The following is a 16795-nucleotide window of genomic DNA, read 5'->3' on the forward strand; positions in this document are numbered from 1 at the left end:
CTTAACTAAGTGTGTTCGTGGCATGGTATAATGTACGACCCCTCTGCTGTAACGATTTAAATCTTGGCATGCCATTTCAATTGATTTCATTTGTTATGGAATAGTTTCGTACTAGTATAAAATTGAAGTTTGCATAATGATTGGGGCGGAGGTGGTCTTGAAGTTCTGCCCGTGGACCATTTGCACATTTATAATTATCTTGGGTGCTTAAAAATCATAGTTTTCCTTCAGATATCATGACAGAGGCTCGAGATGCATCAGTTCGACTACCAGAAGACGAAAGGAAGAAAGTCTTTGATGAATTTAAGCAATCTTCGCATGTCGGAGGTCATAATCTGGAAGGATCACAGATATACAGAGCCAGTTTAAACAGTCAACAAGTTACTGGCATATTTGACGAATGGGTCGGTGGTGATGGATTTATGATAAGGTAGTGCTTTCTTTGCAAATTTATGCCCGAGTCGCCGATCTGGTGTCGTAAATTTGACGTATAAACTCAAGTATTAAAAAGTCATAAGCTCTTCAATAAAGAAACATTTCGTCTAGGCTTATCAGAGTGAATTTACGCAACAAATTTGAAAAAAGACTGCGGCATAATACGTTCTATTTATGTTTTATGGGTTTCATAGCGGGCAACCGTGTAAATGTGGTCACAGCTGTTCTATTGCATGAAGTCTATTATATCGATTGTCGCAAAGTCAATAATTTTCATCATACTTTTTTTCTTTAAGGGCATCGGTTTGTCGTAAGATCGATTAATTTTTACCTTACTACTTTTTCTCGAAGGATATGGAAACAGTTGGTTATAGAGGACCAGAGTTGACAGCTGAACTGTTATCTAGATTAATTCCCACCAATCGTGATCAGTATAAGATAATAGATGCTGGTGCAGGGTCAGGTCTCTCTGGTAAAGAGGTAAGATCTTTTCTAAAGGCAACACAAATACTCAAGCAGTAATGGCTCAACTACTATAGGGATGATTCAACCACGCCACGTCCACCCACCCCCCCCCCCCTTTTTATCTTTAAAAAAAAATATAGATTAATCCGTACAGTATGGAAATAATGTCATCTTTGGGATTCCATTTGGTGATGTCATGAAAATACTGGCCACAATTCCTTTACTCCTTGATAATGATGCCATAATATTCGTCTTTAATTCGCCATTAATATTAAAGTTCCTTGAGCTTGTTTCTAGCAATAAACCATATTCTTTACAATTCCATTTGACAAAGACAGCTGAAATGAAACCCAATTGACAATCTTTTATAGAACTAATAATAGGAAGATAACTTTATGGAAAATTTATTAGTTAAAGGATATTAACCTTAGGTTCTAAATATTTGATTACGACTGTAATATATCTGTTAAGTCTTCAAGATTGGAAATTGATAACAGAGCTTTAGTAACGATAAAGAGAATTATAAATGATAACAGAAGCTTAAAACATTAACTATCTTATCATTTAACTCAACAGTAATGCCATCCCTATTTCTATACTTCTATACTTCTGTGTCATTTTGACGCTGTGTCATGGATCAAAATAGATTATTAAAAGCAGAAAAAGCTTTTAAGCTTTACATTCTCAAAAAATCCATTTCTATAATTACCATACATAACCACTGTTAAAATATGAAGCGATATAGAAATACCACTATTAAGATATAGAGCGATATAGAAATACCACTGTTAAAATATGAAGCGATATAGAAATACCACTGTTAAAATATGAAGCGATATAGAAATACCACTGTTAAAATATGAAGCGATATAGAAATACCACTGTTAAAATATGAAGCGATATAGAAATACCACTATTAAAATATAGAGCGATATAGAAATACCACTGTTAAAATATAGAGCGATATAGAAATACCACTGTTAAAATATGAAGCGATATAGAAATACCACTATTAAAATATAGAGCGATATAGAAATACCACTATTAAAATATAGAGCGATATAGAAATACCACTGTTAAAATATAGAGCGATATAGAAATACCACTATTAAAATATAGAGCGATATAGAAATACCACTATTAAAATATAGAGCGATATAGAAATACCACTATAAAAATAATGCTCAATACTTCGATTGTAGAGCGATATAGAAATACTACTGTTAAAATAGTTATTATTAAATATTCAAGTTCTGTTTTAATATTTCTATTTTATTATTATGCTACTTTCAGTTGAAAAAAAAAGGTTTTACTCAGATTGATTGGTTAGATCCTAGTGGTATGTCAGTAGAAGCTGCTAAGAAAACAGGAGCCTATACTCGATTTATCGTTGATTATTTATCAGAAAGACCTCTTGATGTCCAACCAGGTAATTTCGGAAGTTGATTGACAGAGCAATGGTCAGATGGACCTGATTTAGTGATGAGTTGATAACATTCTCTCAGATGCTGCTACATTTTAGCAGTGGTTGAATTTCTATTTGGTCTTAGAATCTGCCAGCTGCAAGGTCAGCCTATGTCTATTTAAGCAGGTTTAGGATATTGACTGAAACCTCAGTGACTATTATTGTAAGATACAACAACAATATGTCCATGTTGTGATCTGATAAAACGTTTCTGAAAATATCTTACGGTAGGTATAGTATATCTCGGTGAAAAATTCCATACATACGACAAATGTAAATTTTATTTAAGACAATTTACTATGTAGGCCTATAAGCATCTAAATACTGTCGAATTTACAGAACAGTTCGCATTTGATCTCGCATCTGCTGTCGGGGAATTTCAAGTTGTGTGCTGACAATGTAGTATCGTTCTCTCATATTCATGCCTGAATTATAGGATGACGTTTCTTGATTATTTTAGATACATATGATATAATGGTATGTGTTGGGGCTTTCTTTGAAGGTCTGATACCGTTAACAGCCTTTACTGAAATGATTAGAGTAGTAAAGAAAGGTGAGTGATCAGAATAAAAGGGGGATAATAGATGATCTAATAGGATACAGGCCGAAAGTAAATATGGCGAAAAACAGACGAAGTGTTAAACAATTCCTTTGGAAAATGTATCTTTAAATCAAGATGTCTAGACTGGTTCATTTAATAGTTATAAGAACTAAGTCTATAAAGGATACCACATTACTCTATTGGTCATCGTCATCGAGCAATAAATGACTGTAAACCTATTTCGTTTGACCAAGGTAATATTTTGATTTTTTGTTTTCAGGAGGGTTAATTGTAATAAGTATATCCGAGTCCAGTTTGGAAACTTGTAAGGAATATAAGGGGAAATTCATACCTAAAATACAAGAACTGATCGATGCCAAGCAATGGGAATTAGTTGAAAGAACAAAAGTAGAAAAATACGTTGAAGACATTCCTGCAACTTTCTTTGTTTTAAAAGCCTTACGATCTGGATAAAGATTGATATATAGCGTTCGAATTAAACATCTTCGATAACTAAGACTGTCTTTTGAGAAACTTGTGGAATCTTTGAACACAAACAAGAAATTTTTATACAATTAAATACTAATAATAGTAATAATAACTTTATAAGGCAATTTATCCAACAAAAATAACATAAAAAGTATAATGATTAGCCATTTGATTCGATTAATTTCGATTTAAGTACAGAAACGTTATGCAGCTTTTGTCATTTCTCAAGCAAATTAAAACTTTGAAAATCTTCAAGAAATTATATGTAGGCCTACATACAATTTACAAAGACTGTTCAAGTTCAACAAAACCAAGAAATATCTGATCTGTTTTATGTGTTATGATACCAGACCGTTCCGAACTGTGCAGACTTTAATGTGGTGCAATGTGGCACTAACTTTACTTACGCACCATAGGATACATCATTTATTTATGTTTTATCTACATTTTTCTTTTATTGTCAAGTGATAATTTCAATGATATTTAACCATAATGATATTATATTAATAATTAAAATCTTCGTTAGTAATTCACCCCTCTCCGTCCTTCCAACCCCATATCAGTGTCCGAGTTAAGACGCAGATTCCCGAACAGATTCCAGCAAATCAAGCGAAAGATAATCGAAATCTTCATTTCATAAATGAACATTGCTCTCTTTTGTTTGAGATCTTCTCATTCTCATGTCTTGCTTAGGAAAATACGATTAGCCTCACTGATCGAAGTGTCAATTCTTTCAAGTGAATATTTGAGCATTCTTAAAAATATATTCAGTACTAGCAATATTTGCCAAGGGTCATCATGGCCCATTTCATCTAGTGAGTAATTCGCGGGGATAAGATAACACTGGCTTCATCCAATCAGTCACTGTCGCCTTATCTTCTTAACCTATAAATATAAGGTACAATGAACAAACCTTCTTTTCAGTTTGACGACTTAAATCGTGCCTATATATTATAGTAAGTGCGTTTTTCTCTCTTAGTGTGATTAATATACTAAAATCAAAAAATACACTCTCGGCTGATACGACCTATATTAGCGTCAGTAGCATATGGATATGGTCGAAAATGCACAATCATACATCTTGTTTCATCTGCGAGATCAGATGCACTCGCTTAATTTAACATCTTTTTCATTAATTACAAAGCTTAAAAAATGAAATGAAATGGATGGACTTGTCAATCCTACTTTTCTGCACCATGTGGGCTAATGAAGACGCATGCAGGGTGCAATGAGGGAAATTTTGCCAGAACAGTGGCATAAGCCTGCTCATTTTCGATTTCAAGAGCTTTAAGAAGGTTGTTATACTCGATATTGCTTACTTTCCTATTTGCTTCAAATGGGTTAATCCACGTGGTGCAGAAAAGTAGGATGTAAAACCCCATTATTTCATTTCAAATGAGTTATTATCTTTGACCTCATATTTTGACCTCATTTCCATATAAGTTGAGATGAACTTCTTTGTAAAGATTGTCATAAGTGAATACGTTTACATTGGTAAAATCTATGTCACTGGGCCCAATGGCTATCCCATGAACTAAAAAGAAAAAGAAACACCGCTGAGAGAGACAACTTGGGTCAGTTTTCAATCTCGTTACCCTGCTACAGTAATTGCCTCTGTCATTATTTAGAAAAAAAAAATATTTCTATGCCCAAGTCACTATCCATAGCATGTTAGTTAGGCCATTATCGTAGTAGGGTGACAATATGATAAATTCAATTCAATAAAGCATCGCAATTAAACAACAAACCTAAAAGATGTTAACATTAATAACAAGTTAAAATTCGATAAGTTATTCCCCTTGTATACGCATATGATGATAACCGAAAAAGGCTTCTGAAGAGTTTAACAAATAATTCAAAATATCCACTAAATTCACCATAAAATTCTACGCCCGCTTTTTTCTGGGCTTAAAACCATCCGAGTTAAGTCTGAAATTTATCATCCTAGCTGGTCCCTCTGTGCTTTCAGTTCTCCAAATAGAATTCTTGATGAAATCTGATAAAGGATTCAGTAGATCTACATTACAGGGTCTAGGTGTGTGAATTAACACTCTGATTAATTTAATTTCCCAGCAGATATCAACATGTCAGAAGATAATACTCGAGATCAGACTCGATTGAATGCAGACGAAGCGAAGAAGATCTTTGAAGGCTTCAATCTTAAGCGAAATGGCGACTCTCATGACCTGTGGGAGGCACAGAAATACAGGTCCCAGTTGAATAGCAAAGAAACCACAGCACTGTTTGATCAATGGTATGGTGAAGGAGGAAGTGGTCCTTATGAAAGGGTACGTTATATAGTTCCATACATTTGATTTGTTATCATTTGCATTTGACAACGGTCACACATATTCATCCTGAATGGTCCTGCAATACGAACTGGTTAAATTGCTACAGTTTGTTTTGCTTCTATGTTGAAGTTTTACATATATTGAACATTCAAAGAATGGGCAACCCTCCAACTCATTTCCCCAAGGCCATTACACCTTGAATTTCCAATTTAATGCACAAAAGTAAGAATAAATTTAATTCTATTGGAATTTAGAGATGCAGTCCAACATTGCCATTGTCTCTCTTCATTGTCAAAATCAGCTGTCAAACGGTAAAGTGTAATGATCCTGCACTTTGTTTTTGAACATCAGCACACTAAATTGGACATTTGATCCTTGTAATATCTTCAGGATGTGTTGGGATTAAAATATAGAGGACCAGAATTGACAGCAGATCATCTAGCTAGGTATTTAAAGGAACCACGAGGCCAATACAAAGTCTTGGATGTTGCTGCCGGATCAGGTTTATCCGGAACCGAGGTCAGTTAGATTTCGTTAACCCCAACTTTAACTGAAATTGGGTGTCTTCAATATTTGATAGTACACAATCTTTAAAACATCTTTAAAAACTTTATCTTAGCAAGCCCAATTTAAATTGAGACATTATAATTTTGGATTCACCTTCAAATATGCTGGGAGCAATTGACATTTATTTTCACGTGTAGGAGGCCAAGTACTATGTCAACTTTGTTATTGGTCGGTTATTGGTCTGGCAAAAGGTCTAGTCGCGAGGTTGTTTGACAAGCATACCCTGCCTCATATAATTACACTTCTGACGACTATGAACAAAGCACTTGTTGGTTTCATCGACCAGTTGTGTCCTCAAACCTATCTTATTTCAGTTAAAGAGAGCTGGTTTCACACATGTCCATTGGTTAGATCCTAGTGGAAACGCCAAGGATATCGCTGCCAAGACTGGTGCTTATGAAAAATATTTCCTGGATTACCTCACAGACAAACCTTTAGATATACCTGCCAGTAAGTAGAATCACTCATTTAGTTATTGTTTTATAATAAGGTTTTGTCAAGGTTTGGTTCCTCGAGCAAGGGACCATCAGGGTACCTGTCGATACCTTAATTTGTAAGGAGGGTTTCAATCGCTAATACTGTAGCTGGATTTGCATTGTTTTTATTATTAAACACCATATTTTAAATACTACATTTCTGTGTCTTTGCAGTCATTAATATTTCATTTTGTTGACCTAGTAAACGATTTAAAGTTTACCCCAAAGGTGAAAATGTTGGAACGTGTCTTATCATAACTATAAGGGTGACATAAATACCTTGGGGGTCTTTCGTTTGTCTTAAACTTTGAGAACATTTCAGATACTTATGATGCTATAACATGTGTCGGTGCATTTTTTGAAGGGTGTCTTCCACTTACATCATTTATAGAGATGTTAAGGGTTGTTAAACCCGGTGAGTGTTTATTAGTTCTTCGTGATTAGATGTGATAATTTGATCCTTATGTATATTTTCCTGAAGTTGACACCGACAGACCTACATGTCTCGGAAGCTTATACAACTTTTCAGTTTACAACAATGCTTTAGTTAGAAAGACTTCAAGATTGACGCTTTCTTATATATATCAGTGCAGGATAATGGGACGCAAAGTTTTAATATTAATTATGATATTTTTTAAATTTCAGGTGGTTTCATTGTTGTAAGTATATCCACAAAAAGTTTAGAAACATGTAAAGAATATAAAGGACGATTGCTACCACGAATTGAAGAATTAGCTGACCAAAAGAAATGGGAAATAGTAGAAATAATTGAAGAACCCCACTATCTTAAAGATGTACCAGCCGTATTCTATATTCTAAGAGTTTTATAAATGGTTTAAATTTTGCTAATGTATTGTCTTTATCATTATATTTTTATCTATTTGATTAACGATTTGTCATAAGGTAATTTTCATTGGCCTTCGATCGGATCATGATCTTGTTCAAGTTCATTAATGCCACATCATGAATTTTTAACAAAGCTAATGTTTTGTATTGTTGTGTATTGTCTTAGGCTACCTTTCAAATACTCTTTTGAAATTGTATTCTCAAAATTTCAGTTTTAAAAATGAATTGAGCGTTTTTACGTATCATTAGTTTCTTCCATATAAACCCACATTTTTCTACCAATACCAGTGTCATCTTGGCAATCCCGTGTCATCTTGTCAATCCCATACCAGCGCCATGATGGAAATCATGCAAGCAACAGTGCATTAAAATCAGTATGCTTTTGAGTGTGACAAATATGGTTGCTCTGATTTAACAAACTCCAAATTATATTTTCACTCTACATCACAAACATAATTCAAGTCGTCATATTTTATTGTTCTAAGTAATGTATCCGGAGGAACAATGGTGTATGATGTTTACTTGCAGTAACAAAATTGGTAGGTTGTCAGAATTTTTTCGGGAACAAATAGTGTATAGAGAAGAGCAAAATAGGTCAAGAAAGTGGGATATAATGGAAAATTTTTAATATTTTATCTTATCTGTGACAACCACTAATCCAGTAAACCAAATACAGGTCATACTGACAGAGAACATTGACCTATAACTAATACTTTCCTTCAGATAAGGTGTGTGTGAAAATTTGTCAAGAACTGGGTGTTCCTTGGAATCATAAGGTATGAGGTCGAGTTGGGATTACCAAAGGCGCTCACGGCACCAAACACTTAAGAACTCAAAGATAAGATATTTGACAGTGGAGGACTGCCGCTCTAGCCTCAGTTTTGGAGGCAGCCACTGCTGGGCTACAGAAAACCCCCCACACCAGCCGTAAATGAAAGAGGGGCAAAGAGGTTTGTTTACTGGAATATACTGGTTTTCAATCTTTTGATAAGCATCAGTACTCATATTATGCAATATTTCCCTTCTTGAACATTGCGTGGCATTTTTAGTCTTCATTAACCAAACCAGTGCAGAAAGGTAGATAAACCTACCGTGACTTCGTGTGTGAATAAAACCACCAGAACACAGTTCAGTCTATTCTCTTTTTTTCATAGATTCACAAGCTTTAAAGAGATAGATATTTATTGTATTGTTCGCGCTTAATGGTTTAAACTGGATCCCTATTGTGAGATGGAATGACGGACCAGTTTAATAATGGTGTTAGTATTCAAAGGGAAGCAACACACTCTGGATGGTATAATAAAATCCTTAATAAATCTACTGATGTTATATACAACAAACCATAACATAACACTATTAATACTCAACATAATAACCATGTTAATTACATATTCATCAATTGATATTTCTCGTCCTGAATATTGTTCTTTAACCTTTTAGCCATCAACATCATTAGCATATCATTAGCATAATTGCATATTTAATGATGAAGACGATAAACAAACTATTTTGTAGTTTAGTTTACAGTCTAATTTCACGTTTTTTTCCTAATCTGAGTTTTTAACTTAGTAAAGCTTAAAAATTAACATACGAGTATCACAGGGGTAATACAGTTGGATACATCTCATTCTTTCTTAAGACATTTTTCTAGATTTTCCAACTTTTCTGTCAGTTTTTCCTGATTTTGTATTGATTTATCCAGAGTATTTGAAATACGTGAGATCATGTGTGATAGTTCTATTAATCCGACTGTAGATTCTTCTTTATCTGCCAAGGTTGCTCGTGCCGACCGCATCTCTCGTACAGCCTGGCGTAACTTCCACCGATAATAACTGTACTTAGCCATAGACTTACTTTCGCGACGTCGTAACATCCATAAACGCAACGAACATTTCACAACATCCGCCGCAGCATTTTTGTGCTTATTTTCTAAATGAATTCGTGATAAAAAGTTGAAAACATATCTTTCAGATCTTGTTTGCTCCAAGCGTTTAGCTATAACAGCGACTAACAAAGCGGTAGAGGCCAAACCACACAAACCTGTCATAATGGCTATATAGCGTCCACAGTGGGTTCGCGGAGTAACATCACCATAACCAACGGTCAGAAATGTGATGGCTGATAGCCACATTGATTGAGAGAACCCCTGACTTTCCTCGGTTTTAGTATAATACATTTCACACGTTCTCATGGACCAACAACTCACAGTGTACATGGCCAACATGACAGTCACAATCAGTGTTCCTGGACTCTCAGACATGGCTGATTTAAACACAAAATACAGGTTGATTTTAACTCTACTCAATGCACCGATGCTTTGAGTAGAGGGATCTGTTAGAAGACGACTATGAACGACAGCGAATTTTCCCACGAGATACAGTCTCAACATCATCATGACGGACAAAATGCCGTCGATACTGGCTAAACGTGTATGACCAGTCGGAGAAGTAAAGGTCAGCTGCACATTTCCAGGGAAAGGATGAACGGCGCAAACAATGAGTTCAAGAATCCATCCTACAAATGACCAGAATGGAGTCACTGCTAGAGGATCGTCTACACCACCGTCCAACATACGGATTTCCATACCAGTATGATAGTATATACAGATTGCTATAAGTAACACGCCAGTTGTGATTGAGGTAAATGTCTTTAAGATCAAGGAAAGTGTGGAAGATTTTTCGAACTGATTAAGATAAAACAATTCATTCTCCAGAATCATTAAAGCGATTCCTGTCATTCCCATAACAAATTCCAGATCAACCAACCACCTCCGTCTTAAAATTAGCTTCTTACGCTGATCTAGTCTGGTTCCAAGGTTTTTAAAGACGTTGCTGGCATTAGCGGCTGCAATTTGAGATCCTGGTTGAGGTACGTCCATTGTGTGATACTGCTTGTTTCGTCGTTTGATACGGTCTGGCACCAGTGGGATTGTTTGGTTGGTACTCTCATTCTGTGACATCTCCTCCTACAATTATATTTCAAATATGCATCATTTCAAGAAAAACAATCATTTATAACAAAAATAACAACCTGGGTTCACAGGGACTCTTTCTCACCGCTGGTCTATGACCAAACCTTTTCCATTGCCAGCTTGGTCGACAGGAATAGTGAGTAAATATAAATATGACCTATTTAAGGTCCCCAGGCTTCGACACACCGACGAGATAAAACCATCGACCGCCTTTAAGCTCGACGTTACTGAGCAAGTGATGTAAATATTCAGACGCCTAACACATACACATGGAATAAAAAAAAGCCTCTACGATAAAACATTAAGTCTACTTGGTAGTAGTCCCATATGCATATAAATTGGAAATCATGACGAATCAAGATTTAAATTCACGCCAAAATCAAAATCGATGCTCTCACACAATCAAAGCTGGATAGATGCTGTAAGGCGATTGTACAAATTTATTTCTGAAATGAAATTACAGTTGCGTTGAATCCTATAATAAAAAAGCCAAATAAGTGATAAATGCAATAAAGCTGCAATACCTTCTGATTAATTAAAAGACATCCAGAACATCAATTACTGCCAGTAAAAATAAACCTAAAATTCTTCCACAAAGTTTCCTTTCATTACAAGTCTACAACCCACATGCTCGTTAATACTTACTTAGTTTTATTAAGAGAATTAGCTATCTGTGACCTTCCCAACAAGGGATAATTCCATTTTCATTATCCACAACAATAAAGCTTATTGATTTTATTTCTGTCCAGGTCGGTGTGAACACTTTCATCATTCACGACTCACTAAACATCTTAATTATTCAATATTCTAATATAATTGTCTTCAGTTCAACTTATTCATAGCCCAATAAAGTATAGCTGAAACTCAGATTCCCAATAAATCCAATGAAATTGGTGATAATTTTAAAACAAAAATACAAGCGAGGAGTTTTTTTCAATATTGTTGATAACTAGCCTTTTTTGTCTCGAGGTCAAAAACAATGACATTTTTCCTTAATTTCATAAATAAAATAAAGACATACCCTAATTTGCATCACAATTACATTTGCATGACAAAGAACTAAAAAGACATATGAAAATGTGTTATTGTCTTGAATTCTCTGTAATCAGTCAAAATATATCGAATCTTCTGTACAGTATTGCTTAGGTACTTCAGTAAAATTTAAATTTGCACCATACCTGTTGTATTAGATGGTTGTTTGTAATGAACATTTTAAATGTAAATACAATGTATAGTTTTAAATCAGATCTCTTCTTTCAAATAATATAAACATGGCCAATGTAAACATAATGAGCTCAGTTCACCTTAGATCGAATCAGAAAAAACATTTAACTTTATTTGTGGGTAGTTTGATTCAAGTAGATTCATATTCAGATCTTAAACCTTAGTCTCAAACAATCGTGGTATTTTTGGGCGAGTTTTACCCTTGAAACCTTAAACTTGATTCAATTTCGACCAGTACAAAAACAACATTCTTGTCACAAACATTCTATAGGATCTCATACTAGGCTAGATCATTATAAATGAAAATTTACAATACAGAACGACAGGAACAAGAAGAAACTGTTTGACACAAGTCCATTCTCCAATACCAAAGTGGCATCTTTGCCATCTGTAAGTTAGATCAAAAATGTAGTACTTACGATGTGTAATCGAGTAACTACTAAAAATCATCCTTTATCTCGCATAATATAATGCGTAATGCTATATCCACTTTTGAATTTGAAAATAGGCACCTAGTTTAGTACGACATATGTTATCCGTACAGAATTTTGTGTATAGAATGGAATAAAAGGAGATGGTAGAATGTATAATAGCCCAGAAGGAGGTACATTGAAATACATATGACCTGGAACACAAGCTGTGGCCTGAACTATAAAACTAATATGCAGTCTTCGCAATATCAATAAGTGGACAATAACTTTTCAGTTTATTCTTTGAAATCAGTTCCTTTTCTGATATTTTACTGATTCAATCATTGAAACGACCTGCTTCTTGGTAACATATTTATGGGAACAGCCGTTGAATTGTTAATGAAAGCAAAGTTTTACCTTTGACTTTACCTAAAGTTACAGGCCATTGTAGCAATTGTATTCCATAAAGATATAATATCATTCCGAGAAACCATTGCATTCTTTCTCGCAATGGCATTAGCAAAGAAAGATTATACTTTTGTTATATAGATTATATAGTTTGTTTCTGAAGATCAGAACAGTATGTGCCTGTAGATTAGAACGGTATGTATCTGTAAATTAGAGCAGTATGTATCTGTAGATTAGAGTAGTATGTATCTGTAGACTAGAACAGTATTAGTCTGTGGATTAGAGAAATATGTATGATAAGAACAGTACGTGTCTGTAGATTACAACAGTGTGTATCTGTAGGTTAAAACAGTACGTGTCTGTAGATTAGAACAGTATCTGTCTGTAGATTACAACAGTATATATCTGTAGATTAGAACAGTGTGTATCTGTAGACTAGAACAGTATTAGTCTGTAGATTAGAGCAATATGTATGATAAGAACAGTACGTGTCTGTAGATTACAACAGTGTGTATCTGTAGGTTAAAACAGTACGTGTCTGTAGATTACAACAGTATCTGTCTGTAGATTACAACAGTATGTATCTGTAGATTAGAACAGTGTGTATCTGTAGATTACAACAGTATGTATCTGTAGATTAGAATAGTGTGTGTCTGTAGATTACAGCAGTGTGTATCTGTAGATTACAACAGAATATGTCTGTAGATTACAACAGTATGTATCTGTAGATTAGAACAGTTTGTGTCTGTAGATTACAACAGTAAGTGTCTGTAGATTAGAACAGTATGTGTCTGTAGATTATAACAGTATGATTCTGTAGATAAGAACAGTACGTATCTGAAGATTAGAACAGTATGTATCTGAAGATTAGAACAGTATGTGTCTGTAAATTAGAACAGTATATGTCTGTAAATTAGAACAGTATATGTAAATTAGAACAGTATATGTCTGTAAATTAGAACAGTATATGTCTGTAAATTAGAACAGTACATGTCTGTAAATTAGAACAGTATGTATCTGAAGATTAGAACAGTATGTATCTGAAGATTAGAACAGTATGTGTCTGTAAATTAGAACAGGATATGTCTGTAAATTAGAACAGTATATGTCTGTAAATTAGAACAGTATATGTCTGTAAATTAGAACAGTATATGTCTGTAAATTAGAACAGTACATGTCTGTAAATTAGAACAGTATATGTCTGTAAATTAGAACAGTATATGTCTGTATATTAGAACAGTATGTGTCTGTAAATTAGAACAGTATATGTCTGTAAATTAGAACAGTATATGTCTGTAAATTAGAACAGTATATGTCTGTAAATTAGAACAGTATATGTCTGTATATTAGAACAATATGAGCCTGTAGATAAGAAAAATAAGTATCACGCTTTATAGCTTTTACAATATCAAAGATTTATATGTATTTACAAATATTTTAATCCACAGAAAAATAAATGTCGCTTTAGCATAAGAATCGAAATAACTTTCACAAATACTAAACCAAACTATCAAAAGTGTACAATGGTGTCGTTGAAATCGTTTAAATTATTTTCATACTATCAGTAAATGGCACAATATTAAGATAAGAAAACAAATAATACCTGTAATGATACATCCTCTAATGGAAAATATTCTAATTTACGTTTTCTTGACTTCATCCTATTTTTCTCAAAAAAGTCAATAAATTTCAATCTACTCACCGTCTTTTGTCCAATCGAATAAACCCTACAGTTTAAACGTCACCATATTTCCTCTATAACCTATTCAAGCACTGAATTTAGCCAGTAAACCAGTCAATAGAATACGTTTACATATAAATACAATTATAAATGTTTAATATTTCCATAAGAGATATTAGCCGTATAAGACTTTGTACAACATATGTCGCTAAAGTGTGTAGTGTTTAAGAATTTTAAGTGGTTTCTGATCAATTCTTATTTTTTTCTGTTCATAACAACAGCTGTATTACATTCGTTTTCTTGTAAGTCAGGACATTCATTATTGTTCTTATTCCGTGGCTTTTGTCTCTTAAGACGATTCCCGCTACAAAACTAACATAATTAATTACTCTTGAGAACAGTTTAGCTCCAACTTGTCGGAGAAGTCGTTTCAGAATGCTTTCCTCACTTATCACGAGATCCAACCATATTCCTATACTATTAGAATCTATATATTTTATTGTTTAGATTCATTCATATGTCGAACAAAACCATGGTCGTAATACAGTAAATTATAAAGCACATGCTTTCAGATGACAGAACACAAGTAAGGTGATTTGTAGTGTTCTTCAATCCAAATGCACATCTAGTCTGAACTATTCTTTTAGACGGTCTCTTTTGACTGATTTTATTTCCATTGAGGCCAATTTATATTTTAAAGCTGGTCATGCTTTGATGTTCGACGAATCAGGCTCTTCGAGGGAATGATCTTGACAATAATGGTTTATAAGTTCACGAGAATGTAGGTCTTGGAGAGAGGTTACGTATTTGGTTAATACGTGAAATCAACTCTATTTAAATTATTTGGCTCATCCGTTTATCCACCATTCATCATACCGTTCAAAGCAATCCCTTCTTGTTCTACTTTAAGGATATTTGTAAGTGGATAATGTTATTTATATGATATTTGTGACTTGTCATCCAGTATTATTTATGGTCGAGCAAAGATGTTTGTGAGTCCTATTCAAAAGATAACCATGACATGAGCGTCATTGCTCGACAATGCAAAAGATCAACCATTGTTATAAAACGGAAAATAAATTCTGAATATAAAATCAATCTATAAATGTGATGAGCATGTTTTGCCCAGGAACCTCCCATTTGAAACAAACTTGGCATTTTGAATTCAAAATGATTCGAGTTATGTGTAAAACTTGCATAATTTATTTAGCTTCGAGGAATCTTTTTGTTATCTTGGCAACTAAACTCACTGCAATATTTTGGATAATTTGATTATGAAGTAATAATACTCTCGATGGTATTTATACAGCATGTTGAACAGTTCTATATACTCTCCCATGTTGATATACTGGAATATTTGACTGATATTTTATTGATATATTGTTCACTGGGGATATCCCTAAAACGTCTTAAAAATAGTAATCTAAATTCCATATATAGTAGAAAACTTAGTGAATGCCAAGTTCATCTTAAGGTTCATTTAGTAGGAGATGAAAAACCTGACAAGCCCATGCCAAACTTTATTTAGTCACATTTGGTTGTCTGTATTATCCTGTTGACGGGAAAATGTTTAGACTTATTGCTAGGACCATATACCGGATCTGTACATTATAGGCTGTACACATTAAAGACCCTTAATCAGTTCTGGTGACAGTCGAAAAAGAGAATGCTTATGGTGATGTTTTTGCCAAATGTTCCTCATCGCACAAATGTAACATATATTTTCAGTCTCGGGAATGCGTTTGATAAAAATAATTTTTCTACTTACATCGGAATCCGAATCGGATGGCAAGAGGAAATATGTCATTTTTGTAGCCATGTTGATGCTGTGATGACTATGAATGATTCTATTGTTTTAAAACATTGGTATAAAAAGATTTAATTATGTAACATGTGTAGACATTAATTATGCAAATAACACACAAATTACCATGATCATTTAAACTAAATGGAATGAAAGAGACAAATTAGCATCTTTAAAATAGGGTCAAAAAGCAGTGACGTTTGAAATAAAAAAAATCAAAACAAATTTGACATGTGATATGTTTGAAATTGAGTTTGACATTGTATTCATAATAAAATGATAAATTCGGCAGAGATAGTTGATACATTTTAAATGGAAGTCTGCAATCTCCACTGCCTAAAAAGGATCATCATTTGTTCTGAATTCACAACGGTCAACAAAATCAACATTAGAATAAATTAAAGGTAAGTATGATATCAACACCTCTCGTACCTCTCACTGTAAAGGGCACCAACTCTATAGAGTTACAAACCTGGACTTATTTAAGCGACACTGCATCAAAACTACTTGTCCCCCACCCCCTCGCCCCAAATGTTGCTGATCAGAGGGACTGGTATGGAATAAATTCAATAAACTGTGGCCGCGTTTGCAACATGCAGAAAAGTAGAACATAAAACCCAATTCACTTCTGTGTGCTACAGGCTTTTAAGACCTGACTGTTGGAAATCTGAAAGGAGTAAGCTATAGTACCGCTTGTCAGTGCACATTTTATGTCATTTCCC

The 16795-nt window shown here is 34.0% G+C and overlaps 2 protein-coding genes across 2 annotated transcripts; one reads left to right on the forward strand and one right to left on the reverse strand.

The window, feature by feature from the left end:
• Positions 1 to 777: 777 nt before the first annotated feature.
• Positions 778 to 7559, forward strand: LOTGIDRAFT_114488 (hypothetical protein; the record flags this gene model as incomplete). Its single annotated transcript, XM_009052647.1, has 4 exons — positions 778 to 915; positions 2194 to 2329; positions 2826 to 2918; positions 7375 to 7559. Coding segments are annotated over 4 exons (552 nt in total), but the record flags the coding sequence as incomplete, so codon positions are not given.
• Positions 7560 to 9466: 1907 nt separating this feature from the next.
• On the reverse strand, positions 9467 to 10393 carry LOTGIDRAFT_94219 (hypothetical protein; the record flags this gene model as incomplete). The annotated part of the gene is made up of 1 exon (XM_009052633.1): positions 9467 to 10393. A coding segment is annotated over one exon (927 nt), but the record flags the coding sequence as incomplete, so codon positions are not given.
• Positions 10394 to 16795: the final 6402 nt, after the last annotated feature.

The sequence above is a fragment of the Lottia gigantea genome, assembly GCF_000327385.1.
Source record: "Lottia gigantea unplaced genomic scaffold LOTGIsca_19, whole genome shotgun sequence".
Taxonomy (NCBI): Eukaryota; Metazoa; Mollusca; class Gastropoda; family Lottiidae; genus Lottia; species Lottia gigantea.